The 27,950-nt window shown below is 63.1% G+C and overlaps 1 protein-coding gene across 1 annotated transcript; it reads left to right on the top strand.

The window, feature by feature from the left end:
• Positions 1 to 1,494: 1,494 nt before the first annotated feature.
• RASGRF1 (Ras protein specific guanine nucleotide releasing factor 1) lies at positions 1,495 to 27,832 on the top strand (the record flags this gene model as incomplete). Its single annotated transcript, XM_084213460.1, has 27 exons — positions 1,495 to 1,770; positions 9,936 to 10,042; positions 10,923 to 11,070; positions 13,531 to 13,623; positions 14,324 to 14,577; positions 14,847 to 14,926; positions 15,303 to 15,496; positions 15,913 to 16,022; positions 16,626 to 16,744; positions 17,059 to 17,219; positions 17,997 to 18,060; positions 18,324 to 18,460; positions 18,714 to 18,796; positions 19,381 to 19,629; positions 19,917 to 20,287; positions 20,592 to 20,717; positions 20,828 to 20,998; positions 21,277 to 21,383; positions 21,930 to 22,042; positions 22,561 to 22,621; positions 24,318 to 24,421; positions 24,783 to 24,867; positions 25,131 to 25,328; positions 26,109 to 26,188; positions 26,843 to 26,960; positions 27,215 to 27,283; positions 27,740 to 27,832. 27 exons carry the CDS (start codon positions 1,495 to 1,497, stop codon positions 27,830 to 27,832), a joined length of 3,771 nt encoding a protein of 1,256 aa, XP_084069586.1.
• Between the last annotated feature and the right edge of the window lie 118 nt (positions 27,833 to 27,950).

Below are 27,950 nucleotides of genomic sequence, written 5' to 3'. Positions count from 1 at the left end.
AGGCTGCAGCAGTGAAAGGGGACGTGGGACCCCTCTGGGGTGGCTGGAGAAGGGGAAGGGAGAGAGCCCTGGCCATGGAGGGGAGCTGGCCGTGCTGCTGGGAAAGCCCTGGAGCTGCAAATCCGCCTGCAGCTGGGCACAGGGGCAGAAGGGGGAGGATGAGGGGCAGGAGTCGGGGCAGTAGGTGGCTCCAGCCCCGCTCTGCCCTCTCTGGCACTGCCCTGGTGACAGCAGGCCTCGGGCCGTGTCCCCTGAGGTGGCCGTGGGCACGAGTTCCAGCAGTACCCAGGCCAAGCAGCTCCATCCTGGCAGTGCCAGCACCCTTCCCAATTCCAGCCTGTTCCCTCCCGTTCCCATGGCAACCTGTGACCTCACCGGGTTCCTTGGAGCTCTGCCAGCATTTTCAGCAGCGATAAAGCCAATGACCAGGGTTGTCCTGCTGTCCCCCCTGTCTGTGGGGGTCTGTCACACCTGGGCTCAGCTCAGGGCTGGCTCTGCTGCAGGACTGACGTGCCACATGGCAGGTGTCACCCTCGGTGCCCGTCACGGTGGCATCTGGCTGACCCAGCGCTCCCGGCTGCGGAGGGCCCTGGGGTGCAGGGGCACCAGGGCACTCCCCTCCCTGCATGGGCTGCAGCTGCAGCCAGTGCCAGTTCTCCAACACCCAGCCTTCCCAGTTTTGCCCTGCTCGGCAGAGCACACACGGCCAGGGTGGAGAAGAGGGATTAAGGGTGAGACAAATGGAAATAAATGGAGAAACTGGTCCCTCTGCTCTGCCTGCTGGTGCCACTTCTCTCGAGGTCCTCCCCTGCCTAAGGGCCCCTGGGATCCACCACCCCAGGGTTCCCATCTGGTCTAGGGTCCCTCCTGGCCCAAGGCTCTGGCTGTTCCTGGGGTCCCACGTGCCCAGGGGTCCCCCTTGCTCTCGGGGTTCTGCGTGTCTGGAGCTGTCTCAGCTCTGGCTGTGCCTGGGGGTCCCTCTCGGCCCGGGGGTCCCTGGGTCCCCCTCGGACCGGGGCTCTGTCTGGGTGCGGGGCTCCCCGGCGGTGCGGAGCTGACGGTGACGGTGCTGGCGGCGTCCCCGGCATCCCGCGGCCCGGGGGCGGCCCCGGCGAGCGCAGCGCGGCGCGACCACCCCCGCAGCCGGCGGCAGGGAAGGAGGCACGGGAGAGCGGCAGCGAAGGAGGGCCGCGGCTCCGCTCGGCTCCGCTCGGCTCGGCGCGGCTCCGCTCGGCGCTGACGGTCCCCGGTGCCGCCGCCGTCACTCGCCCCGCCCGTCCGCGGTTCCGCGCGGCGGGTGCGGGACGCGGCGCTCACCGGCACAGCCGCGGCCGGGGCTCAGCAGGGCCGGGCCGCGGGATGAGCGCCCGGCGGCTCCCCGGGGGCAGCGGGGGCCGCTGATGCTGCGGGGACCGCGGGGTCTGCGGGGGCGGCGGGGGTGGCTCGGCGCGGCCCCGCCCGCGGCGGGGGCCATGTGAGCGCGGAGCCGGCAGGATGCAGAAGGGGATGCGGCTCAATGACGGGCACGTCGCCCACCTGGGGCTGCTGGCGAAGAAGGACGGTGCCCGGCGCGGATACCTGAGCAAGCGGAGCGCCGACAACACGAAATGGCACACCAAGTGGTTCGCGCTGCTCCAGAACATGCTCTTCTACTTCGAGACCGACTCCAGCTCCCGGCCCTCGGGGCTCTACCTGCTCGAGGGCTGCGTCTGCGACCGCGCGCCCTCCCCCAAGCCCCCCCTCTCGGCTAAGGACTCCCTGGAGAAGCAGGTGGGCGACACGGGGGGCCCCGCGGAGGGGGAGGGAGGATGCCCCGCGGGGGTCCAGGCCCCTCACCCCCGGAGCTTCCGGCGCCCGTGACCTACCCCACGCGTGACCGGGGTGGGGAGGTGAGGATGAGGCCGGTCCGTGCGGGGGAAGGGGGATGATTCTCGGAGCTGCAGTGCCGGAGCAGCGGGCGGGTTCATTGTGGGGGTGTCGGGCTCTGCCCGGGGCGCCCCTGCTCCCCCTCCCGTCTAATTAACCGCCGGTAATTAGCGCGGGGCTGCGGGGCGCCTCCCAGCGGCCGCGCTGGGCGTTGCAGAGCCCCGCGTCCCCCGCGCGTCCCCCCCCGGCCCGGCGGGTTCGGGGTTCGGGTTTGGGGTTCGGGGTCTGGGGCAGCGGCCCCGGCGGGGCCGGGGCACCGCGGGGCTCCCGTGGGGCGGCCCCCGGTACGCGGCCTCGCTGTTTGCCAGCCCCCGTGTGCCCCCTCCGTGCCCCGTGGTTTGCGGGCAGCGCCCCCGGCCCGGCGGTGCGAGCAGCCTGCGGTGGGTGCGCGGTGCTCGGCGCGGGGAGCTCAGGGCCTTGTTTTCAGGCAGATTTCAGCCTATTCCGCTCGCCACGTGTGCGGTTTGCGGCTCCATCCCCATCCCTGGCGGGGGAAAAGCAGAGTGCGGGTCTCCAGAGCCCCCCGTGCTGGCGCTGGGCTCCAGTGTCCCTTGCCGCCGCTGATGGCTGCGGGCGATCCGCACGGCAACACCGAAGCCCTTGCGAGAACCGGGGACATTCCAGGTGTCCCCCAGCCCCGGGGCTGCTGTGGTCCCAGCCGTGAGGACTGCAGCCCCTGGCGGGCCCCAGGGTGGATTTCTCCCACCAGCTGTGCCCTTCCCGGCTGGGCAGGGTATCCCTGGAGCAGCACGGCAGGGAGGCTGGCAGCCCCTGGCGCGTTTGTCTGGGGTGGTTTGCTGGAGCTGGGGTGCGCCGCGGCAGCCAGGAGAGAGGGGATGGTACCAGGCAGGGGGAGAAGGGCTGGCTTCCAGCTGCGGGGGCAAATCCCCATGCATGGCTTCCAGAGCCACCCCCGGTCTCATCAGCGGGGACGGGAGCCAGCTGGATTCACCCTCTGACACCCTGGTGGCGTGTGAGCGCGGACGTGTGCCCTGTGGGTGGCACAGCGGCACCGGGGCCCCTCCGTGGGAGCAGCGCGGGGGTCCCGGCACCACCGTCCCGGGCTGGACACGTGCGGGAGGCACGGCGCGTTTTGGGTCCGGCTCTGCAGGGCTTGCATAATTACTGCCTGGCAGGCTCCGGGGAGGCGCAGGGAGTGCTGCTGGCAGACTGCAGGACGGGGCCCCGGGGCACCCCCGGCACCCCGGGGCAGGGGGCAGCCTGGGAGGAAACCAGCCCCTAATTCCGGCTATTCCTGGCAGCTGGAAAACCCTGCCAAGAGAACCAGGCATGCAGCACCACTGCTCCCTGGCACATCCCCTCCTCCTGGCTTGGAGCACAGGAATATTTCCTGTGAAGAGGAAAATGCTGTGGTTTTTGCCCAGCTGGGGCTCCTTTCAGCCCAGCTATGGGGAGCAGGGGTGGCGAGGGGGGTCTGTAGTGGCAAGGGGTCACACTGCTGTGGTTGTCACTGCTGTCCCTTCAGAACAGATGCTGTGTGCTCCTAGCTCAGCCTCCATGAAGTTTACCAGCCAGGCTGCTATCAGCCCTCCTGCCAGGCTGGAATCGAGCTGGGAACGGGGGCTCTGGGTCCTGGTGTTTGTGCGGAGGGTTTTCCACCCCGCAGACGCCACGGGCAGGCTGTCACATCCCCTCTCCAGCTCCAGCCGCACCCGGAGCGCTGGTGCTCGCTGCGGGCGAGGGGCGGCTGGCGCAGGGAGCTCCTGCCGTGGCACACGCGGCCCCTGCCACGGCTGCGGGGTTTGCCGCGGCTCAGCGCCCGGCCCGGAGTCCGTGACATTCCTGGGGCCAAACGGGACTGCAAGCCCAGCGCTGGGTGCCCGCTGCTCTGCAAGCTAATTAAGGGCCCGGGGATGAGATAAGCGGCGAACGCTGATGGTGCAGAGCCGCAGCCCGAGCAGGTGGCACACGGGGCTGCGCTCGGGCAGGGTTTGTGCCCCCACACCAGGGAAAGGCTCGGCTCGGGCTCACCTGGGAGCCAGCCAGGCCAGCAGCCTCCAGGGGGAAGGTGCTGAGGAAATTTCCAGCATTGCCCGTGTTCCCAATTAGCCGTGTTCTGGGTATTTATCTATCCATGCAGTTCCAGCTCTGAGGACAGTGCTCCTTGCAGCAGAGGAGCTCCAGGTTTGGATTCCTTCCTGGCTGGAGTGCCGCCTGACAGGTTCCCAGTCCTCTGCAAGGGAGAAACTTTTAGAGGTGGGGCTTTCAAACCCCCCCTTTGAATGTACTCATATTTTGCTTTGGGGGGATTTTTTCCTTGGAACACAGTGAATTTTAGCATTGGTATATGTGAGAATGAGGGAGCAAAGACGTGTGGAAAACTGGAACACCAAAGAGGATTTGCTACCTCTGGAAACTTTGTTTTGTTTTTCCAGAAATGAATTTTCCTTCCAACCAGTTGGATGGGGAAGATAATTTCCTGCTGGGTGAGGTCAGGCTGTGGCCTGGGGAAGGGTCCATGGGGTCGGGCTGGGGCTGCTCAGGGCAGCAGTGCCGGCGGTGCTGGGGGGAGCCAGGCTGGGAGAGAGCCCCCTTTCCCCTGCTGTGGTGTCTGGGCCGTGCCACACCCCAGCCCTGCTGCTCCCGGCCCCTGAGGTGCTGGGATGTGCTCTCACAGGGTCACTGTCCCCTCCCTGGGCAGGATGGGGTCCCCAGGTGGGAGGGGCACGGCCCAGGTGAGATGCTGGTGGAGGAGCTGAGCAGGTGCAAGGTCCGGAGCTGATCCCGCCCAAGGCCAAAGACACCCCAGTGTGGGGTGAGGGCTCTGCTTTGCCCGCCAGCTGGGCAGCAGGAATCACGGCTGGGTTTGCTCCATGGATTCAGCCTGGAGCTGGATTTAGAGTCCCAGCATCACTGGGGCTGGACAAGCCCTCTGAGGCACTCAGCCCCACCATTCCCCCAGCAGCACTGAGGCTGCCCCTGCCCCGTGCCATGCAGCTTTGGAGCAGCTCCAGGGATGGGGGCTCCCCGCTGCCCCGGGCAGCCTGGGCCAGTTTGCAGACCCCTATCCCAGTGCCCCGGGCTGCTCCTGAGCAGGAGCCCTCAGACAGAGCCAGCGTGGTGCTGAGTCAGGCTCAGGAGGCTCAGGAGCTGGGCTGTGTCCCCAGCTGGGGCTGCCCAGGGATGGGATTTCCCTCCCCTCTCCAGAGCGTTTCCCAGGGATGGGGCCACAGAGCACCGAGCCCAGCCTGTCCTGTGCCCCCCACTCCTGGGGCACTGGCAGTCTGGGGTATTTGGATGCCCTGAGGCCGTGCAGCAGCCCCTGCCAGCCCAGCAGCTCCAGCTGTGCCAGGGCCCAGCCCCAGGCCTGCTGCAGCCGCTCCTGGCAGTGCCAGAGCTTGGGCAGCTCTCCGAGGTGCAGCAGTGGGGCCTCGGGAGCCAGCCGTGCCCGTCCCTGCACGGGGGGCCCTGGGTACCCCCAGAGGGCTGTGCAGGGGGCTCGGGGTACCCCCAGGAGGGCTGTGCAGGGGGCCCTGGGTACCCCCAGGAGGGCTGTGCAGGGGGCTCGGGGTACCCCCAGGAGGGCTGTGCAGGGGGCCCTGGGTACCCCCAGGAGGGCTGTGCAGGGGGCTCGGGGGGCCAGACCCCATCAGGGGAGCAGGGCTGAGCAGGTCACCCGTGGACATCCTGAGCAGGGCAGCTCCCAAGCTATTCCAAACTTCAGGGTAGATATCCCAGGCACTGCATCCCCAGATGCCAGCTCTGGCTGCAGGTCCATGAGCATCAGCCATCTGGTCCGCTGAGAATTCTTCTACCTGAGTGTCATCCCAGGCAATCTGATTTTTTGGAGACTATAAATCATAATTTGTGGACTTAAATCCAAACTATTCATCAGCGTCGGGGTGACACTGGGTTTTTAATTAATGAGTGTGTTGAGTGATGCCATGTGGGGATTTCTGAGTGAGGGGGATGCTCACAGTGTTGGTCCCAGCCATGCCTGCTTGCCCGCCTGCCAGCGTCCCCGGATAAAATCAGGGGGAAAATTGATTTATTTTAATTATTTTATGAATATTTCTCCGCATGACTCCAGAGCCTGCTCCATAAGGGTGATGCTCACCTCTAGTATCCATTTCCAAATATCCTGACAGCCCGTAGTGAAACAAAGAGGGGAAATTGCAGCCTCTGGGATATTTTTTCTTATTGTCAGCACGGAAATGAGCTGCTGGAGCATCCAACTCTGAGGTCCTGTTTTCCCAGAGCACATGGTATGTAGGTCAGGGATGTTAAAAGCTGCCATGGCTGGCTGTGGATTTTTAGACTCATCCATCCAGAGCAGGAAAATTCTCCTCCTCTTGCCCTTTGTGTCAGCTGGAATAACCATCAGCTTCACAGCAGGCGGACGTGGATCTGCCCACTGGGGAGGGTGCAGGGCGGGCAGTTCGAGGGTGCTGGGGCATCTCTGCGGGGGAAAGCCCCCTGTGGTGGCACAACAGAGCCAGGAGAGGGTGGCAGTCGCTGCTGTGGGTTGTTCAGGCTGAGAAAATGCCCTTGTGCAAATTCTAAAAAATTCTCTGAGAGGCTGGTTTTCTACTTTGGAAATAACGTGTCGCTTTAGAGCTTATTTGAGTTTATTTTGGAGCCTTTCTGCACGTCAGGGGCCTTGGGAACGCCACCCCCCCGCAGCAGGGAGGGCCTGCGGGGAGCCGGGTGACGGTCACGGGGCTGTGGTGGCCCGGGGGAGCCGGGTGACGGTCACCCGGGGGTCACGGGGCTGTGGTGGCCCGGGAGAGCCGGGTGACTGTCACCCGGGGGTCACGGGGCTGTGGTGGCCCGGGGGAGCCGGGTGACTGTCACCCGGGGGTCACGGGGCTGTGGGTACCCCTGGAGGTGTTCTCATGTTTGCCTTGGTGACCTGGAACGCTCCCGCGCCGTCATTTCGGGCAGAATCGCTGTGAATTCCGTGAGGTCCGGGTAGCTGGGCATCCCCCAGGGGCTGTGTGTCCGGCGGTGCCAGACGGACACACGGCCCACAGCCCGGGGCCCGAGGGCTGTGCGGGCACCGTGGAAACGGGGAGGATGGAAAACCCCGCCAGGAGGGCTCCTCCAGGAACCGCATCTGCTCCTTTTGGCGAGAGCAGGGCGAGGGGGTTGGGATGAGGGGGGTCCGTCCCGGGGCTGGGGGTTGGTGAGGTGATAAATGAACGAAAAATGGGCGCAAAGAGAAGCAAAGTGACGCTGCGGGCTGCTCTGCCCTGCCCCGGGCAGCACAAACTGCCCCAGGGACACTGAGCTGGGGCCGTGGTGGAGCTGGGGGCTCACACTGGTAGCTGGCCTGCGCTGGTTCTGTCCGTGGGTCTGGTTCTGTCCGTGGGTCTGAGGCTCAGGAGGCAGCGAGTGCCGGGAAGCGCTCCCGGGCTGTTGGTGCGATGTGTCACTGCGATGGCAGAGAGGGATCATCTCTTAGGCGGAGATAAAAGGTGGTGGGAGTTTTATTATTCAAATATAAAATAACTTCCTCCTTCCCAGCACGCTGCACTTCCTGGGAATTGTGTGGGGATACACGGGAGCAGCGCACGGACGGGGTGTGTGCTCCAGGAGCCGGGCCGGGCTGGCAGCCGTGGCACAGAGCAGCCCGGGGCACAGCCCTGCCCTGGGGGCTGGCAGCGGTGGCACAGAGCAGCCCTGGGGGCACAGCCCTGCCCTGGGGGCTCGCAGCCGTGGTCCTGGCCACAGCCCTGCCCTGGGGGTTCACAGCCTCCCCTCGGCCCGGCTGCCAGCAGCCTGGCACCCCCTCTGACAGAGCCCTCGGCTGTGGACTGGATCCCACCTGCCCGGTGCTGATGTGCTGGGAGTGGGTGAAGGGGGCAGAGGGGCAGGTGGGATCCAGTCCACAGCCTGGTGACCTGTCCAGGCCACCTGCTCCAGGTGCCTGCCCCGGTTCCTGGGCTCTGCACCCTTGTTTGAAGCTCAGACAAGCCCCGAGGCTTTCCCGGGGTGCTGGGGAGGTCAGGAGGCTCCAAGCCAGGCTGTGCTGTGGACGCAGGGCTCCCCGTGGGTGCCCTCACCCCCACAGCACAAGGGGCACCGTGCCATCCCCATGGCACCCTGGGGTGTCTGCCAAGGACAGCCCGGGGCTCGCTATCTCCTGCCAGGCAGGGACCAGTCTGGGGGGCTCCTGGAAGTGTTTCCCCGTGTTTCCAGTCTCAGGGGAGCTCAGGCTGTTGCTGTTGGATCCTGGAGAGGGAATGGGCATGCTGTGCTCTCGTTCCTGTGGCACCAGGACCTGCTGGGGGCACCAGGGCCTCGAAGGGGCTCCCCCACTCCTCGCTGGTGTTCAGGGGGGCATTTCCAGCCTTGCCAACTTGATGAGCTCCTCTTGCTGCAGTTACAAGGGAAGGGATGTCAGGTGGGTGTAAAGCTGGGGTACAGAACCCCCCCCACCCCACAGGGATCTCAGATTTTTGGTGAGTTTTCCCTCGGAGCTTTGTCTTTGCCAGCAAAAGCATTTGGGAGTGGGAGGGAGGGAGAGGGGGTGGGATGCAAAGGCTGGGGAGCTGCTGCAGCCCCAGAGGTGTCCTGCAGGCAGCCACGGAGCTCTGGGCAGCCTGAGCATGGCAGTGGGAGGGGTGGGCAGTGGGCGAGGGTGTTTGGCACTGGGGTGTGTGATGGATGGTGGTGTTTGACGTTGGGCATGGCTCTGGAAGGAGAAAGCTGCTCCACAGGTCAGCAGTAAAGGATCCTGCACTTAGAGGATCCGTGGCAGGAGTGAAGGAGCTGCATCTTCCCCAGGGCCCTGCAGCTGCTGCCCAAGGGTGAAAGCTGTTTCTGAAGGGGGCCCTGCTGTGCCTGGGGGCAGCGTGGGCTCCTGGCCCCCTCTCCTCCTCTGCTGGACCCGGAGGGCTGGGCGAGCTCTGAGGGTGCCACCCGAGTCCTGAGCCCTGGCTGGGCACAGGCTGGGGCTGCTGGCTCTGTCTGTGCCCTGTCTCCCCATCGTCCCGTGCTCACCCAGAGCCTGCTGTGCTGCCCGGGGCTCCTTGTCCCCAGCACCCCTGGGCCTGCTCGGCACAGGAGGGGAGCAGCCTTGTGGTGCCCATGGGCGTTTTCATGGCACGCACAGGGCTGTGCCCTTGGGTGTGAGGCAGCTTTTACCTGTGAATTCAGGTCCCCGATGAAGCCCAGCAGAGGAGCAGATGATGTCAGGATGAGCTCCTTCCAGTGGGTTTGGTTTAGCCCAGTTATTCCGGGCAGTATCCGGCACTGCAGCGTGGTACCTGTTTCCTTGGAGACTGCAGGGAAGCAGAGGAGCGGCACAAACCCGGCGGCGGCGGCACCGCACACAATCAGCACAAACACGGGAAATGTCAAGGGAGGCTAAAAATAGCCCCGCACCGCGGCCACCCCCCGAGCCCGGGAGCGGGACAGAGGGACCCGGGCTCTGCCCGCTGCCACCTCCGGCGGCCGCGGGGCTCCGAGGGGCTCGCTGGCCACAGGGGCCGGGCTGCAGGCAGGGAGCGCCGCCAAGGGAGCATTGGGGCTGGAAAAGGCCTCTGAGGCCATCCATCATTAGCTGCGGGTGCGGGATGCAGGTGCAGCTCAGCATCCTTGCTCCCCTGCCCGTTCCCCAGGTGAGGGTAGCCACAGGCTCAGGACTGCAGCGCCCTGGCCTTGGGTGGGTTTGGTGGATTTAGGTGTTCCTGGAGCTGCATTGCCCAGCAGGATTCCCCCTTGGATTTCCCTCACCAGCGGCAGGGCTGTGCCGAGGCCACATCGTGGCTGGGGTCCCGGCGTTCGCAAAGCTGTTTATTTTCAATGACGCAGCCTGGGGTGGGTCAGGAAGTCAGGAGGGTCTGGGTGTGCTTTCTGCCAGCCCTGTGTGGGGTGTGACCGTGTCCCCAATGCGGGGTGTGACCCCTGTGCAGGGTGTCACTGTGACCATGTCCCCTCTGTGGGGTGTGACCGTGCCCCCTGTGTGGGGTGTGCCCCCTGTGTGGGGTGTGACCGTGCCCCCTCTGTGGGGTGTGACCGTGCCCCCTCTGCTCCCCCCACAGCACTACTTCACCGTGAACTTCAACCACGAGAACCAGAAGACCTTGGAGCTGAGGACCGAGGACGCCAAGGACTGCGACGAGTGGGTGGCAGCCATAGCTCATGCCAGGTGTGCCCTGTGGGTGGGGTCGAGGTGAGGGTGGCTGGGAGCAGGGTGAGCTGGACACTGCCAGCAGGCAGAGCAGGACACGTCTTCCCCCAGCCCCATCCTGGGGGCCCTGATGCTGAGTGGGGGCTGTGCTCAGTTGTTCTCCTGCCCCTGTTCCCATCCCAGTCCCATGCCACCAGCCACCCTGGCAGGCTGGCACTGCCTGTCCTGGCCTGCAGCCAGAGGGACTCGCCCTCAGGCTGAAAGGGATGGCAAACCTGGTGAGGACAGGGATTGTCCAGGCTCCTGTCCGTGCCCTGGCAGTGCTGGCACAGCCCAGCTGCCACGGAGAGCAGCCAGGAGCCAGCGCAGTGCAGGTGCCTCTGGGGAAGGAAGCGAGGTGTGGGAGCAGGTGTGAGCTGTGTGCAGGGCATGGGAGAAACGCCATCCCCTGCCAGGAGCAGGGAATGGGAGGAACTCTGTGCCCTGCAGCCCCTACCAGGAGCAGGGAATGGGAGGAACTCCGTGCCCTGCAGCCCCTGCCCGGAGCAGGGCCTCGTAAGAGCTTGTGCCACACACGTCCTTCTTCAGCTCTTGGAACGTGGCAGGTTACAGAGGTTTGGCCACGGGTGTTTGGGGTCCTTTTTGACTCCTGTGGTTCCATTAACGTTTGCTCTGTCCTTTCTGTTTGCCCCTTTGGGAGCCCATGCCCTGCCCAGAGGGGCCCTTTGGGAGCAGCAGCGTTCCCAGCTGCAGGAGCTGTCCCCAGCTCTGCTCCCCGGCCGGGCTGCGAGCAGGGAGGAGCAGGGAGGAGGCCGAGCCCCGTTGCGGGCCCTGGGGCCGTGCCGGGGGCGCAGGGCAGGCTCTGGGGCGGGGATGCTCACGGCCGCGTCTCCTGCAGCTACAGGAACCTGGCGACGGAGCACGAGGCGCTGATGCAGAAGTACCTCCATCTCCTGCAGATCGTGGAGACGGAGAAGACTGTTGCCAAGCAACTCCGGCAGCAGATCGAGGACGGGGAGATCGAGATCGAGCGCCTCAAGGCCGAGGTGAAGCGCCCGGCGCTGCCCCGCGGATGCTCTGGCGCTCCTGGGGTGACCCGTGGGGGCCGGGTGCCAGCCCCGCCCGGGCAGGGGGTGTCACCGCCGGGGGGTTCTGCTTCTTTTAGCGACACAGGGCTGGCCCTTCTCCCGCAGGAGGGCGAGGGCAGCGCCTTCCTTGGGGATTTTCCTGGCAGGAGGGGTGCAGCTGTGCCCCCCCAGCACTGAGCCTGTGGGGGCTCGGTAGGATCCCTGGAAGCTGCTGGAACACGGGAGGGTTCACTCCAGCCAGGAGCGCTGGGGAGCCGGTTCTTGCCTCTGGAGGGAGGGGAAAGCAGTCGCTGTGTCCCAGAATGCCAGAACGGCCGGGGTTGGAAGGGACCTCCCGGACCGTCCTGTCCCACCCTGCCCTCTCCGGGTCCCCCTCTGGAGCGACCCCCGCAGCCCAGGTCCCTGTGCTGCTGGGGTCCCGGAGCCGGGGCAGCGCTGCGCTGGGGCTCACCCGAGCGGGGCGAGGGCACCTGGCGCTCCCGGATGGCGGGGATGGCTGAGCTCCCTGCCGTGACCCCGCAGGCGCTGGCCCGGGGAGCCCCTGCCCGCAGCGCGCCCCCGGAGCTCCGCTGCCGTTCCCTCCCTCGGGCTGGGCTGTGGGAAGGGTGACACGAGGCCGGGAAAGGCAGACAGCAGCGAGGTGCGCAGATGACTCAGCAGGCGGCGCCGAGGGACACGCGTGTCCCTGGGGCGCCTGGAGGAGGAGGCTCAGGAGAAGCCTGGCAGCGGGGGTGATGCTCCTGGGCGCGGGGGCTGCTCGGCAGGGGAGAACACGGAGTGCTCCGGGTGCTGTGGGGTGCTCCCGGCAGAGGGGCGCTGGCAGCGGAGATCCCCTGTCTCCGGGCCATCCCCGTGCTGCCGGGCTCTGCCCGCAGGACTGTGCCCCGGTGGGTGCCGGCCCTGCCTGGGCTGTGCCCCGGTGGGTGCTGGCCCTGCCTGGGCTGTGCCCCGGTGGGTGCCCTCCCTGCCTGGGCTGTGCCCCGGTGTGTGCCCTCCCTGCCTGGGCTGTGCCCCGGTGTGTGCCCTCCCTGCCTGGGCTGTGCCCCGGTGTGTGCTGGCCCTGCCTGGGCTGTGCCCCGGTGGGTGCTGGCCCTGCTGCACAGGGGGGGCAGTGGGGACAGCGAGTGTGGGGCACCCCACAGCCAGTGCTGCTGCCAGGCTCTCCTCATGCCTGGCACGGCTCCAGGCAGCGGCCATGGGGTGGAGGCAGCCAGGAGTGGGCTGGCAGGGCTGGGACCTTGATCCCAAATCCCTCAGAGTCCCAACATCACCCCAGAAGGATGTCTGAGGAGGCAGTGGGGTGGTTTTGCCTGTCCTAATGGTGGGCTTTTCCTTGCATGTTGAATCTTTGCGTTCAAACGTGCAGGTCAATAACAACCCCTGACCATGTGTTGGGGTGCACAACAGGCTCCAAAATCTCCTCTAACATCTGATCCATATAATGAAATGGGGTGAAACAGATGTGTAGAAGCTGGATCAGTGACCATGAGCCTGTGGCCACCAGCTCTGGAGTGTTCCTGCTTTTTCTGCCAGTCCAAACTCCACCTTTCTTTCCTCCTTTCTGTCCAAAATGGGACATCTTCCCCATCTCCCCCAGCAAAGTCCTCTTTCCAAGTTGTTTCCTTCAAAGTCAAAATCAAAATCCAGATCACATTTTCCCAATTTCCCACGTTCTGGATGGCACATGTGCTGTTTCTTGCCTTTTCCTGTCACTTTCCAAGTGGTTTTGGCCGTGGGGGCCGGGACAGGCGATGAGCAGAGGAGGGAGAGAAAGCACAGGCAGAAACAGTGAAACCAAACCCGGGAGCTGATGGCTCTGATCCCACATGTGAGGGAAGTGCCTGGGGGGCTGCTCCCTGCCTGCACATTTTGGTGTCCAAATGCTCATTGGATTTTTCTGCCATTTTCTCTCCAAGTTGTGTTTATTGAACTGCTGTGAAGGCTTTTTTGGGAAATGGGGATGGGGTTTGGATTGGGCACCCATCAGAATTTCCAGGTGCTGGTCCTGGCAGGGTTCAGAGGTATTGAGGAGTCGGTGACAGATTGAGGAGCCCTGACAGCTCTGCCACCTTTCTTCACCTGCTTCATCCACTGACTGAGCCCCCACCCCTGGAGGGAATTAAAAGCTGTGTGGATGTGGCACTTGGGGACAATGATGGGTTAGTGGCAGTGTTGTGATCGGGTGGGCTTGATGATCTCAGAGGGCTTTTCCAGCCTGAAGCACTCGGTGGCTCTGTGAGTCTGTGATGCCCATTAGGACAGAGCCAGCAGAAGGTGTGCCTGTGTCTGTCATTAACCCAGAGGCTCACGCTGTTCCCTGGCACAGGGGCAGCCTGGGATGCCCTCAGCCCCTGGGATGCCCCCAGAATGCCCCTGGCCCCCGGGCAGTGGGGCCCCTGCTCACCCCTGTGCCTGCAGATCGCGTCCCTGCTCAAGGACCACGAGCGCATCCAGGCCAGCCAGAGCAGCGCGCCCAGCGACGACGACAGTGACATCAAGAAGATCAAGAAGGTGGGTGGTGGCGAGGGCTGGCACCCAGGGGCCCAGCAGGCACGGCAGAGCGCTCCCTGGGGGGCTGAAGGAGGTGTCTGGGCCGGTGCTTCTGTCAGCAGGGGTTTTAGGAGGAACATGTGTTCTGCCCAGGCGGGAGCCCATCTGTTGGCAGGGCACTCCCAGCATTGCCGGGGGCACGAGGCATCCTGGCCCGAGCTGGCTCCTGCACCTCCAGCCCCTCTGACTTCTGTTCCCATGGCTGTCACTGCTTTTTTTGTGGCCAAGGAAAAGCCATCACCCCGGCAGCATTCCCACAGGGAGCAACAGCCCGGCCCCAGGCACCCCCTGTGCTGGGGTGGGAGCCCTGGGCACAGAGCAGGACGTGCTGCAGGTGCCCAGCTACACAGGGAAGGGATCTGAAACCTCATGTCCTTCCACCCCCTGTGGAACGCACACCTTCCACTGTCCCAGGCTGCTCCAAGCCCCATCCAGCCTTCCCTTGACCACTCCAGGGACGGGGCAGCCACGGGCAGCCTGTGCCAGGAATGTGAATGAGCTGTTGGATCCCCAGCCTGCAGGGTTCAGAGCAGCACCAGGAAGAGGCAGCAGCACACACACCTGGGTGCAGGGCCTGGGACCTGCCGGCTGCCCCGTGCTGAGCGAGGGTCCCTGCCTGGCCCCCAGCCCCATCCTTAACCCCCAGCCCCTGCTCCCCCAGGTGCAGAGCTTCCTGCGGGGCTGGCTGTGCCGGAGGAAGTGGAAGACCATCATTCAGGACTACATCAGGTCCCCCCACGCCGACAGCATGCGCAAGAGGAACCAGGTGGTGTTCAGCATGCTGGAGGCCGAGGCTGAGTACGTCCAGCAGCTCCACATCCTGGTCAACAACTTCCTGCGGCCGCTGCGCATGGCCGCCAGCTCCAAGAAGCCGCCCATCACCCACGACGACGTCAGCAGCATTTTCCTCAACAGGTGAGCTCTGTCCTGGGCTCCGGGAGCTCCGTGGCGTCCCAGCAGCTCCGCACAGCCGCTGCCTTCCCTGGTGCTGGGAGTCTGCAGCTGCACCATTCCCCCCGTGCCTCCGGGCACCCTCTGCACTGCCTGGAGCAGCTGCCCCCAGCCAGCACAAGGGCTGCCCTGCTCCCCCCGGGCTGGGGAATTTGTCTCCTTCCTCCTTGTTTACCTCTCGTTCATCTGTCTGTTCTTGGTTTGGCTCAGTCCTCTCTTGGTTCCTCTTCCAGTGAAACAATCATGTTTTTGCACCAAATTTTCTACCAAGGCCTGAAGGCGCGGATCTCCAGCTGGCCCACACTGGTGCTGGGTGAGTGCTGCTGTCCCCTCCTCCTCCTCCTCCTCCTGCTGCTGCTTCTTCTCCTTCTGCAGCTCCACAGGCATTTGCCAACCAGCAGCAAAACACTGCACACCGTGTCCTGGCTTGGTCACATCAGCCACACACAGAAAGCCCAGAGTGACCAAATTCTGGCGTTGCTGGTTCTGCTGGGAGGTGGGACTGGGCCATGCACAGGGAGGCGATGCTGGAGAGCATCGCTGTGTCCCGTCAGAGCCTCCTGAGCTCAGGCTGGGCAGGGCTGGGGGGCACGGGGGGCAGGAGAGCGCAGGGCTGCTCTGGGCTCAGGGCTGTGCTGGGCCCCAGGAGGGGCTGCAGCAGCCCACCCACGCCCCTGCTCTGCCTGCAGCCGACCTGTTTGACATCCTGCTGCCCATGCTGAACATCTACCAGGAGTTTGTGCGCAACCACCAGTACAGCCTGCAGATCCTGGCGCACTGCAAGCAGAACCGCGACTTCGACAAGCTGCTCAAGCACTACGAGGCCAAGCCTGACTGCGAGGAGAGGACCCTGGAGACCTTCCTCACCTACCCCATGTTCCAGGTGAGCGCTGCAGCCAGGGCTGCCCCAGGGGTGCTGGGGGACCTGGGATGGGCAGTGCACATCCGCAGCTGGCATTGGGTGGTGGGAGGCAGACCTGGGTGAGGTGGCCTGGGGCTGGACCCCGGTGGTACCACATGGCTTCTGGGCCTGCTTGATCCATCTCTGGGGGGGAGCTGGGTGCTGCTGGCTCCCCAGTTATCCCACACCTCTGGGACTGGGACAGGGACCAGCAGGGCCCTGGGCACAACCCCACTTTGTGCCCCCTCTTCATTCAGCTTCGGCACAAGGAGCTTCGAACTGCTCAGGCCAGGGTGTCCCTGGCCAGGGTGTCCCCAGGCATGGCAGGAGCAGCCCAGGGTGGGCCCCTGCTGTCCCCTGTGCCCCCAGTGACCTCTGCTCTCTCCCTCGTGCTGCAGATCCCCAGGTACATCCTGACCCTGCACGAGCTGCTGGCTCACACGCCCCACGAGCACGTGGAGAGGAACAGCCTGGATTATGCCAAGTCCAAGCTGGAAGAGCTGTCCAGGTGAGAGCTGCTGATCCATCTCCTGGCTGCTCTGGCCAGGGGCAGTGTTTCCCAGGGATCCTGGACGATGAAATGAGTGCTTTGGAGTGCTGGGAGTGTCTGGTTCTGTCCTCTGTTCAGGGCTGGTGGGGCTGCCCCGTGGGAAGGCACCAAGTGCCTCCGAGGTCTCCACATGAGCACATAATTCCCTGCTTTTTATTCTCTTCCTCCCCAGCCCATAGACTGTTCTGGAGTGTTCTGGATGTCAGTGCCAAACCCACCTGCACACTTTAAGTTCTGTAAAGAGTTTCCATCTCTTTTCCCACTCCTCAAGGAGCAGGGATATCAGAGGGGGCTGGTGAAGGGGGGATCTGTCTGCCCTAAATCTGAATTTTGTGATTTCCAAGCACTCCCATTTCAGTATTTATCAGCCTGCAGGCACAGCCTGGGCAGATGTACAGGTCACCTCTGGAGCTCCTGGCTCTGGGTGGATCCTGCTGCAATTGCCTTGACATTCCTTCAGTTTTGGTTTTACCTGGTGCAGCCCCACCATGTGTCCAAAGGGGTTGGGAAAACCTGAACAGATCCCACCCCAGCTCTGATTTTCTCCTCTCCGTCCTTCAGGATAATGCACGATGAAGTGAGTGAGACTGAAAACATCCGGAAAAACCTGGCAATAGAGAGGATGATCATCGAGGGCTGTGAGATCCTGCTGGACACCAGCCAAACCTTTGTCAGACAAGGTCTGTGTCAGTGCCAGCGTCCCTCCCCTCTGTGGTCAACGTGAGCTCCGTGGCCCTGTCCCTGTCCTGTGTGCTCTGGTGGCCTGTGAAATTTAAGAATATAACTCAGTTGTGAGTTTTCACTGATCAGAGGCACATGGGTTTGGGCAGTTCTGGCACTTTAGGGCTGTTTTGTCCCTGCCCTTTTCCCCCCCAGAGCACGGCAGGTGCACCTTGGCTGTTGCTGGTGCCCCACGCTGAGCTCTGTGCCCGGGGCTGGGCTGGGGGCACGCTGGGGGCCGTGCTGTGCGGGGCTGACGCCGTGTGCCCCGCAGGCTCCCTGATCCAGGTGCCCATGTCCGAGAAAGGGAAGATCACGCGGGGCCGGCTGGGCTCGCTGTCGCTCAGGAAGGAGGGCGAGCGCCAGTGCTTCCTCTTCTCCAAGCACCTCATCATCTGCACCCGTGGCTCTGGGGGCAAGCTGCACCTCACCAAGGTGAGGGGCCGGGGCTGCTGCCGCTCCCTGTGGCCCGAGCTGGCCGGGCTCTTGGCAACAGAGGGGCCAGGAACCGCCTTGTCCTCCCCTGGCACAGCCCCAGGGGTGCTGGGCTGGGAGCCTGTGGCCACCTGGATGTATTTCATGTGGTCCTTGTCAGAGCTGAGTCACGGGGGAGATGAGAAACTACAAGATCTTGATAAAAGAATTCACCCTGATTTGCAGCAGAAACGTTGACAGTCTGTTCTGGAAGAAGCTGAAATCACAGCCCGGGCTGTCTGTAGCGCTCCCGGCTCCTCTGGTTGCTCCCTAGGTTCCTGTGTTTATCTGGGGAAGTTTGGCAGTTAATTGAGCAAGAATCTTACAGAAATTGCTTGTTACTGGCATTAAATTATCAGTTTGAAGAATTACAGTCCGTGGCAAAGAGCTGATAATTGCAACAACAGACTTTGGGAAAATTAAATTTAAAGCTCCTATTAAATAATTTATAAACAAATTAGTTGATCAATTTGACAAGAAAAACCCAGAGATCCCAGCAGGCACAGATCTTTTTCCCAGTGAAAGCAGGCGCTGTGTGTGTGTCCCCCTCCCCTGGGCTGTCCCCTGGGGACACTGACCTATCCCCAGCCCTGGGGTGGGGGACAAGGACAGAGGAACTGCCAGCCCCGGAGGGTCCCACTGCTGAACCCTGACTCCTGGCCTGGTGGGCGCTGTGCTGGGGGCCGGGGGATGCCCAGCCCCAGGGTGGCAGGGCTGAGCCCCCTTTGTCCCCTGCAGAATGGGGTGATCTCCCTCATCGACTGCACGCTGGTGGAGGAGCCCGAGAGCACCGATGAGGACGGTAGGTACTGGGGAGGGGGCTGGGGTGTGCTTGGTGGGTGGGTCAGATTCAGGTGCCAGTAGAGTCAAGAAATCCACGATTGAGGTTTAATTAGATTAATTATTTACTGTGAACCAAGCAGACCCACGCTCAGGCAGACCTGACCTTCTTGGGGCAGCCAGCAACCCACAAAAACCAGAATAAACCCTCCTTGAAAGCTGGCTGGGAGAGAGGGGATTGGAAAGGCTTTCCCAATCACTGTGTGGGCTTCTTCTGTTCCAAAGCCAAAACATCAGGACAAGACATTGACCACCTTGACTTCAAAATCGTGGTGGAGCCAAAAGATTCCTCATCTTTCACCGTTATCCTCGTGGCCTCGTCCAGGCAGGAGAAGGCTGCATGGACCAGTGACATCAGCCAGGTAGGACCCAGCAGGGAGGGCTGTGGAGCTCTCAGCACGAGGAGCTGCCACGGGGTCCCTGCTGGGCCGTGGCGTCAGTTTGGGCACACAGGTAACCCCGGGTCTGCCGTGTGCCCACGGCCCCACTGCCCACCCTGCACCCCGGGAGCTTTCCTGGTGCCCCTGGGTGTGGGGACCCGCACGGAGCAGGATGTGGCTGCTCTGGGGACAGCCAAGCCCTGACTCCCTCCACCTGCCGCCCGTGTCTCTGCAGTGCGTGGACAACATCCGCTGCAACGGGCTGATGATGAACGCCTTCGAGGAGAACTCCAAGGTCACCGTGCCCCAGATGATCAAGTGAGTGTGCAGGGGCCAGGACACAGCTCCTGGGCCAGGAGCCTCGGGACCACAGGGACCTCCCTGGGACCTCAGCCCTGTGCTCCATGGGCTGTCCCAGAGTGGCGATTAGCGGCGGTACTTAGCTGCTGAGGGATTTGTGCGTGCTGGGGAGGTGGGAATGCCAAGGGGGAGAGTGAAGAGAAAAATAACAGAAGTAAAGATGGGGTAGAAGTGCCAGAATGGAGGGGCATGGGGGCTGTCCACCCTGTAGGTCCTGGGGTGCAAAGGCTGTGCATGTGTGGGATGAGGGGGGACAGGGCAGCACAGGGTGTTCCCTGCCCCGTTCCCTGCTGCCAGGCAGGAGAGGGGGCTTGGCTTGTCTGCACCTGGGGATGGCCCTCCACATCCCTCTGCCTGCTGAGCACTCCACCCATTCCAGGAGCCCATTCCAAGGTGTGGGTTTCTGGGTTATCCCCTGGGAGCATTCCCACCCGTGTTTTCCGTGGGGGCACCCATTGGAACAGGGCTCCTTCCTGCACCACTTCCCATGGTCTCTTGGTTTCGTTCCAGGCTGGAACCACAGAAATCTTGTTTCTCTGCAGGTCTGATGCCAGCTTGTATTGTGATGATGTTGACATTAGGTTCAGTAAAACGATGAATTCCTGCAAGGTCCTGCAGATCCGCTATGCCAGTGTGGAGCGGCTGCTGGAGAGGCTGACGGACCTGCGCTTCCTGAGCATCGACTTCCTCAACACCTTCCTGCACTCCTACCGCGTCTTCACCACCGCCCTCGTCGTCCTCGACAAGCTCATCACCATCTACAAGAAGCCCATCAGCGCCATCCCTGCACGGTGAGGCTGCGCTGCTGCCAGGGACCTGTCCTGTCCCTGCTGCCACCCTGGGACTGTCACTGCTCCCCGTCAGCTGTGCTGCCCCCAAACAGGGAAGGAGATGAATCCCGGCTCTGCGGGTGTCCCCACTCCTGGGAGGGCCAGGTGCTGCCCGCAGGGTGGTGGGGCTCACGTTGGCTCTGCTGCTGTGCCTGGGGGGACGCCCTGGGGTCCCAGTGCCACGGGGGGAGCCCCACGCCCTCCTGGGCAGGGCAGGTGCCAGCTCAGCCTCTCCCTGTCTCTGCAAGGTCCCTGGAGCTCCTGTTTGCAAACAGCCAGAACAACAAGCTGCTCTACGGGGAGCCCCCCAAGTCGCCCCGAGCCAACCGCAAGTTCTCGTCGCCGCCGCCGCTGTCCATCAGCAAGTCGTCGTCGCCCAGCCGCCGCAGGAAGCTGTCCCTCAACATCCCCATCATCACCGGCGGCAAGGCGCTGGACCTGGCCGCGCTCAGCTGCTCCTCCAACGGCTACGCCGGCGTCTACTCCTCCATGGCCCCCTTCAGCAAGACCACCCTGGACATCAACAAGCTGTACGTGTCCAGCAGCTATCCCAATAAGATCCCGGACGAGGGAGAAGCGGCCCCGGAAAAGCAAGAGGAGTCCCTGCCAGGCAAGCAGAGTGAGTCCCTGTGGGTTTGGGCTCTGGCACAGAGGGGCTGGCTTAGGTGCATGCACAGAGAGCTCCTGCCTCCTGAAAACTCAGTAATTTTTAGGAACAAAACCAAAAAATCCACCCAACCCCTCACCTCAAGGAAAAAACCTGTTCCAAAGTGTCCCACAGAAATGGCAGAACTCTGTACCTTTCCCGTACATGGTGGCTTTGTCCCAAGCTGGAATGGGCCAGACTTGAGGAAAATGGGGAAGAACTAAAAGGTGGCTGTGTTTGTGTGCAGCGGGTGTAAAGGGGTTCCCTGTCCTCCCAGGCTCAGAGGTGTCTGTCAGGGAAGAGTCGGACACGGATCCCAACCACAGCGATGAAGCAGAAGCTGAAGCTTCCCCAACAAAATCTCCAACGACTCCCAAGTCCATCAAGTGCAAAAATTCATCAGGTAACGAGTGAGGTCTGGGGGGGTGCCCATGTCTCGGGGGCCTGGCACGTGTGGGGCCCTGTCCGGGCAGCAGCGGTGCCCACAGGGGTGTTGGATTTCTTCTCCCGCAGATTTCTCGCTGTTTTCCTACAACAATGGCATGGTCATGACGTCCTGCCGGGACCTGGACAGCACCCGCAGCGCCCTGTCTGCCACCTCTGCCTTCGCCATCGCCACGGCGGGGGCCAACGAGGGCACCCCCACCAAGGAGAAGTACCGCAGGATGTCCCTGGCCAGCGCAGGTACCTGCCCGAGGCACTGCCTCTGGGGCACCCATTGCCGCCAGAGGGGATTCCCTGGCTGGGAAGAGCCTGGCTGGGGTCAGAGCCCCCAGAGCCTGCTCCAGGCTGTGCCCTGGAGTCTGGGCATGGCCCTGCCCAAGGGCTGTGCAGGTCCCAGGGTGTGCCCCTGCCTCCTGACACGGCAGCTCAGGGAGGGAGTGCTCCTCTGGCAGCCCTGGAGTGGCTGTGAGCCCCTGCTGAGGAGCTGTGCCGTGCTGAGGGCCCGCTGGCAGTTTCAGGGTTCCCGACGGACCAGCGGAACGGGGACAAGGAGTTTGTGATCCGGAGAGCCGCCACCAACCGCGTGCTCAACGTGCTGCGGCACTGGGTGTCCAAACACTCCCAGGTGGGCAGCGCCGCCTCCCTCGCTCCCTCCCACCCTGCCTGTGTGCTGGGCAGCTCAGCCAGCCTTGCTGAGGAGGCAGTCTGGCGCTGAGGCTCTGGTGAAGCAGTGTAGAGGAGCAGGGGGCTGGGGTCCCCGGCAGGGAACGGGGGTCACATCCAGGGTTTGCACAGCTGGGTGCAGAGGAGGGGAGCTGGGCCTGCCAGCAGCCCTGGCTGGGTGCAGAGCAAGGGGAGTCTTGGGTTTGGTGCCTGGTGAGATGCCCAGGATGGGGTCAGGGATCAGGCACTGGGAGCTGTCCCTACTGTCCTGTCCCTCCTGCCCTGGTGATGGGGCAGTGGCAGCAGGGCCATACTGGTTGCCACTGGGAACACACAGCTCTCCCAGACTGGTGATGCTGATGCAATGGAACTGAGTGAGCCTGCTGCCTTCCTGTGCTGGGATTGTGCTGGAAAGAGGCAGCCCCTTGCCCAGCTGGGAAGGAAGCAGCTCTGCTGGGATCAGGGTCACTCCCAGCACAGTAATCCCAGGCTGTGCTGGCCTTGGCAGGACTTTGAGACCAACGAGGAGCTGAAGTTCCGGGTGATTGGCTTCCTGGAGGAGGTCATCCATGACCCCGAGCTCCTGACGCAGGAGAGGAAGGCGGCTGCCAACATCATCAGGTGAGGGGTGTGGGCAGGGGGTTTTGTGTCAGGCTTGTCCTGGCACTGCCAGCTGCTGGCCGTTCCTGCTCTCCCCTGGGAGCACAGCAGGCTCAGCAGGGACTGTGCTGGGGCTGGGAGCAGCCAGGGAGGAAGATGAGGAGGAGGCTGGGTGGTGCTGGCTGCACTCAGCCTCAGGGCACGGTGGTGTGACCCCCTTGGTGCCCTGCTGAGGCTCAGTGTTGAGCCCAGAGGGTGCTGGTGTGGCACCGTGGCTCCCAGGGCTGTGCTGGGCAGGGTGGCTCTGGCACTCAGGGTGTGCCCACCCCTGTCTTGCAGCAGGGCTGACACTTGTGGGGCCATGTGGCCTCGGCTAAGGAGGGTTTTTCTCTTTAAAATGAGCAATGGCACTGAGGGGGTCTCCTGAAACCCAGGCTGAGTGTGGCACCGTGCTGTTCCTCGGGGCCATGCTGCCCTGCTGGAGCCGTGTGGGTCTGGTGCTTTCCCAGCTGCAGTAATCCTGTCTTTCCGTGCCACAGGACCTTGACGCAGGAGGATCCAGGAGACAACCAGATCACCCTGGAGGAGGTGGTGCAGATGGTAAATACTCCATCCCTCCCTGCCTGCCTGCCCCCGCTGCATTGGGGCGGTGAAGGGGGGCAGCCAAAGGTCCTGGGGCTCACTCAGGGCAGAGTGAGCCTCCAAGGCCAGTGCCAGGGGTGCAGCTGCAAAGCAGGAAAGGCTTTCTGGGGAGGGGCCAGCTGTGAGCACAGCTGGATCTGTTAGGGGCAGAGGAAGCACAGCCAGCCCACAGGCACATTATTCCCCTGCAGTCAGCACAATGGCTGCAGGAGGCACAGAGACACCTGCCTGCTGCTGCCTGTGCCCCAGGGGCTCCCATCGTGTCTTCTGCGTCCCCAAACCCATTCCAGTTCCAAGTGAGGGGCCCTGGCTCAGCCAGGATCACTGCTGCTCCCTGGAAGGAGAGCCCTGGGGATGTGCCTGGATTTGGAGCCCCCACGGTGGCTGCAGAGCACTTGCTGCCCTTCTGCACTGAAAACACCCAACCAAACCTGTTCCCAGAGCACAAGAGCCACTTGAAACTGGCCTGGAGCACCTGAAACACCCAAGATTCTGTCTCCTGGTTCTGCTGGTGGCTTCTGGAGGGGGGCAGTCCCTCCTGGGCTTTGTTTGAGCTGTTGCCCATAATTGCATGTTCTGGAAACTTCCTCTGAAGAGAACAGAACAGCCCTGAGGGCTCTGCTCTGCCCCTCGGGCTGGGCAGCAGCGACCTGGCAGTCAAAGGGTGCGGGGATGTGAGGCTGCCCTGGGGTTTGGGGTGCACATCACGAGCAGGGGGCTGCCTTGTGCTGGTACCTGCGGGGTGCCTCGGGTACCCCCTCCCTGGGCTCTGCTGGGGTGTGCCCCACAGCTCACCCCCGTGCCCCTGCAGCCACGCCAGGATCCCTGGAGCTGTGCAGGAGCCCAGACAGTGTTTGTTTGCTGGAGCTTTCACAACCCCTGTCCCAAGGGATTGTGCAAGGGGCTCTTGCCTTGTGCTGGGCTCTTGTGTATGTGTGTTGATCTTGGGGGGTTCTCCTGTGTCATCAGGGCAGTTTGGTGTTGATTTGGGCAGGATGCCAGCGGGGTTTGTTGTTTTTGGTGGCTGATCTTTTCCCTGAGGGCCGTGGGGATGGAGGTGTTGCAGGGAGCGGCACCAGCCCCATCCAAGCACTGGTTGTGGGGCTGTTGTGGGGGCTGTTGGGTGGTCCTGAGCTGTGCCAAGGACTGGTCTCAGTGACAGTGTCTCTGTGATGGTTTGAGGACAGCCACCAGCCAGTGGCTCCGTGCAGTCTGGACCTCAGGCTTTGGCTGTGACCCCAGGGTGGCTCCATGTGGGGGCACCCTGAGCCCTGCCCGTGCTGTAGTGCTGCTTGGCCAGAGCCAGGCAGTGGGACAGGGCTCATCCCTGTTCCCCTGCTTGGAAATCCCATGGCAGAGCCATCGTGCCCCTCCTGAGCCGGGGCAGCGGCGCTCCAGCTGGGATCCCCGGATGCTTTGCTAATTAAACAGCCAAAAGGCTGCATGATTAAATCCCTGGGGTTCTCGAGGCTGGCAGGAGCTCGGCACAGGCACGGCGTGGGCTGGGGTGCCTCTGGAGCACCACACAGAACCCAGCTCTGCTGGGGAAAACCTTTGGCTCGGGAGCCTGGCTTGGCTTTGGGTTTGTGTCCGTGGCGTGTGGGATTCTCACTGCTCTGCTGCCTGGTGAGCCCCACTGTTCTCTGTCCCACAGGCCGAGGGGGTCAAAGCAGAGCCCTTTGAAAACCATTCAGCCCTGGAGATCGCAGAACAGCTGACGCTGCTGGATCACCTGGTCTTCAAGAAGATCCCTTACGAGTGAGTGATCCCCGTGCGTCAGGAAAGGCAGCTCTGGCCACCCAGGGCCTCACAGGCAGCCTGGCTGGGCTGACCCCAGGGACTGCAAAGCCTTCCTGGGCTTTGCCAGCAGCCCAGACTTGGCTCAAGTGCAGATTTGGAGCCCTGTGGCTTCTCTGCTTTTGTGGGATGCCCCAAGGTAATCGGCTCAGGGAGACCCTCCCACAACCAGCACATATCAGCTCCATCCACGGTCCCTTTCTGGCAGCACGAGGGCAAAGCCCTGGGATCTCCATCCTGTGCAGATGCAGTGGAGCTTGCAGGGCTGGGACATCCCACAAAACTGGGAAATAAAAGTTGACCTGAGCACTGTGGTTCGCAGGGAATTCTTTGGGCAAGGCTGGATGAAGCTGGAGAAGAACGAGAGGACTCCATACATCATGAAGAACACAAAGCACTTCAATGACGTAGGTGCAGCTGCAGGGCACAGGGGGATGGGCACAGGGGAGGCAGCTCAGCCCCCTCCCCAGGGCCGGGGTGAGGGAGGGTCACCTGCCCAGGGGCCCTGCGTGTCCCACGGCCCTGCCTGCGGGCAGCAGCGCAGGCGGCGCCGGTCCTGCCGCAGCTGCTCCTGGCGGGGCTGCGGCAGCGCAGGGAGATCCAAGCCCTGCTGCGAGGCCGGGGTGCCCAACGCCACGCTGAAGGCCGGGCTGGGCCGTGTGTCCCCCAGGTCAGCAACCTGATCGCGTCGGAGATCATCCGCAACGAGGAGATCACGGCGCGCGCCAGCGCCATCGAGAAGTGGGTGGCGGTGGCCGACATCTGCCGCTGCCTGCACAACTACAACGCCGTGCTGGAGATCACCTCCTCCCTCAACCGCAGTGCCATCTTCCGCCTCAAGAAAACATGGCTCAAGGTCTCCAAGCAGGTAGGGCTGGCCCTCCGGGGAGCTGCGCTCGCTGCGGGGTGCTGGGGCAGGGTGAGAAAGAGTTAGAAAACGGGGAGAGGGGTTTGGGGATATTCTCGGGAGGGAGATGGTGAGCAGACGGGCAAAGCCTGCCTTGGAGTCGGTTTATTCATGGCATCACAGGATTGTTTTGGTTAGGGAAGCTCTCTGAGACTGTGCAAGTCCAGCTGTTCCCTTGGCACTGCCAAGGCCACCACGAACCAGTGTCCCCAAGTGCCACATCCACATATCTGTGGATTCCTCTACTGACTCCACCACTGCTCTGGGCAACTGTGCCAGGGCTGAACATTAAGAAAAAGCCATTAAGAAATTTTCCCAGTATTCAGTCTAAACTTCTCCTGGCACAACTCCTTTCCCCTTGTCTCATCACTTGTTACCTGTGAGAAGACACTGGCCCCACCCTGCGAGGCAGAGGTGCAATTAAACCTCTCTGAGCTGGCCCCACTGTGGGCTCCCACCAGCCAGGAGCAGTTGTTTTTGCTATAAAATGATAAACCTGTGAATGAAAACAAGCGCTGGTGAGGGCAGAGGTGGGAGCAAGGGGAAGCAGCGAGTGCACAGCCTGCTCCCCTGCCGCCAGGTGTGACAGCCAGGGCACACTGTACCTGTGGAGGTGCAGGTGGGGTGCTGTGCCTGGGCAGGGCGGGCTGGAAGTGCCCCTGTGGCTCTGCAGACTGTCCCCCAGCCACAGGGAGTGGGGTTCTTCCAGGGCCCTGCCAGCAGCACTCTGGTTTCTTGCAGACGAAGGCTCTGATTGATAAGCTCCAGAAGCTGGTGTCGTCAGAGGGCAGGTTCAAAAACCTGAGGGAGGCACTGAAAAAGTGAGTGAATGGTGCTCCTCTTCCTCCCCCACAGTGCTCCTGGGTGCTCTGGGGCCTGCAGGGTGGGGGGACCTGAGCTCTGCTCCCAGGATTGTTCGGAGCCTGCACTGAAGGCTGTCACCTGGAGCCAGCACAGTGCCTGGCAGTGATCCCCAGGTCTGAGCTGCTCCTCTGTGCAGCATGCAGAAAGATGGGAATAAAATGGGCTGCAAAAGGAAAAATCACTGCCAGACACCAGAGAACAATTCTCCCCATCACTATCATAGAATTGTCAAATCCCAGGGTGGTTTAAGTTGGAAGGGACCCTAAAGCTCATCTTGTTCCATTCCTCTCCGTGGGCAGGGCCCCCTTCCACTAGTCCAGGTTGCCCATGGAAGGTTCTAAAGGTCTTCCTGACCCTCTGTGCTGTCCAAGCTGCCCCCAGCTCATCTCCTGCATCCCATGGCTTTGTGAGGGGCACAGCCACAGGTCCTGCCTGTCCTGGTGGGGGTGAGGCCCAGGAGACCAGGAGCCTTCCCCGGGAGAGCCCTCCTATATTAGAGAGAATCCTTCCACATCTGCTGTCTGCAGAGCTGTCCCCTCCTTCCCTACCCCGCCCCAAGCTCCAAAGTAAGAAAGTTTTACTCCTCATTTCTTTCTGGTTCACTCCTGAAGTTGTGATCCCCCGTGTGTCCCTTACCTGGGCATGTACCTGACGGACCTGGCGTTCATCGAGGAGGGCACCCCCAACTACACCGAGGATGGCCTGGTGAACTTCTCCAAAATGAGGATGGTGAGTGCTCCAACCCTCTGGGGTGGGCACAGGGGCTGGGCTGATGTGGTTGTGGCCAGGTCTGCATCCCCTCAGCCTTCACCTGCACAGCGCCAGGAGGCCACACGTGTCCCCTGCACACACCTGGGGTTGTTCCCAGTGTCTGGAAGAGACAAAAAACCTTCTGCTGGGTGCCTCTGCCCTCCTGGGCACTGGGACGGGTTCTCTGGGTGGTGGCTGAGCCATGAGCACCTCCTGTGTTTTATCCCTGACAGATCTCACACATCATAAGGGAGATCCGCCAGTTCCAGCAAACCTCCTACAAGATCGAGCACCAGCCGAAGGTACAGCCCTGTCCCCAGAGCCTCGGGCAGGCTCTGCCCCTCATGCCCCCCTTCCATCACAGCACCTAAGCCTTCAGTACCTGGCAGCTCCGTGCTGGAGTCGGTTGGAGGGGTCAGGGGGTGGAGGGAGGCTGTGGGGGCTCCAGCAGACTCCCCCGCGGTCCCCAGGCAGCTGCAGCAGAGGAGTTGCTGCAGAGGGCAGCATCGATGGACAGCCCCGGAGTGCTCGAGGGGTGCACCCGGACACGCTAAGAAGCAGCGGCATAGCGGCAGCACTCCCTCCCCAGGGAGCAGCGTCCCCCTCCGCCCCGCTGCCAGCACCAGCCACCCTCTGCCCGCGCTGGCCCCAACATGAGCCCAGCTGGAAGCTCTCCGAGCCCGCTGTGGCAGGGTTCGGGTGCCCCGGCTGTCGGGCTCGGTCCCTCCCGGCCCGCTCACGGCCCGCTCCGTCCCCAGGTGACGCAGTACCTGCTGGACCAGTCGGGTGTGATGGACGAGGAGTCGCTGTACGAAGCTTCTCTGCGGATAGAGCCCAAGCTGCCTTCGTGAGCGGCGCGGCCGCCGGACACTCGCTGTACCCCTGTACATAGCCACGCTCCACGGGCGCCCTGGAGCGACCCCCAGTCTGTGCTTCCCCCGCCCCCGGCCCCGGCCCCGGCCCCGGCCC

This window comes from Fringilla coelebs, assembly GCF_963513975.1.
Source record: "Fringilla coelebs genome assembly, chromosome: 12".
Lineage (NCBI taxonomy): Eukaryota > Metazoa > Chordata > Aves > Passeriformes > Fringillidae > Fringilla > Fringilla coelebs.
Note: the sequence above shows the minus strand (reverse complement) of the source record. Positions and strands in the feature narration are given on the sequence as shown.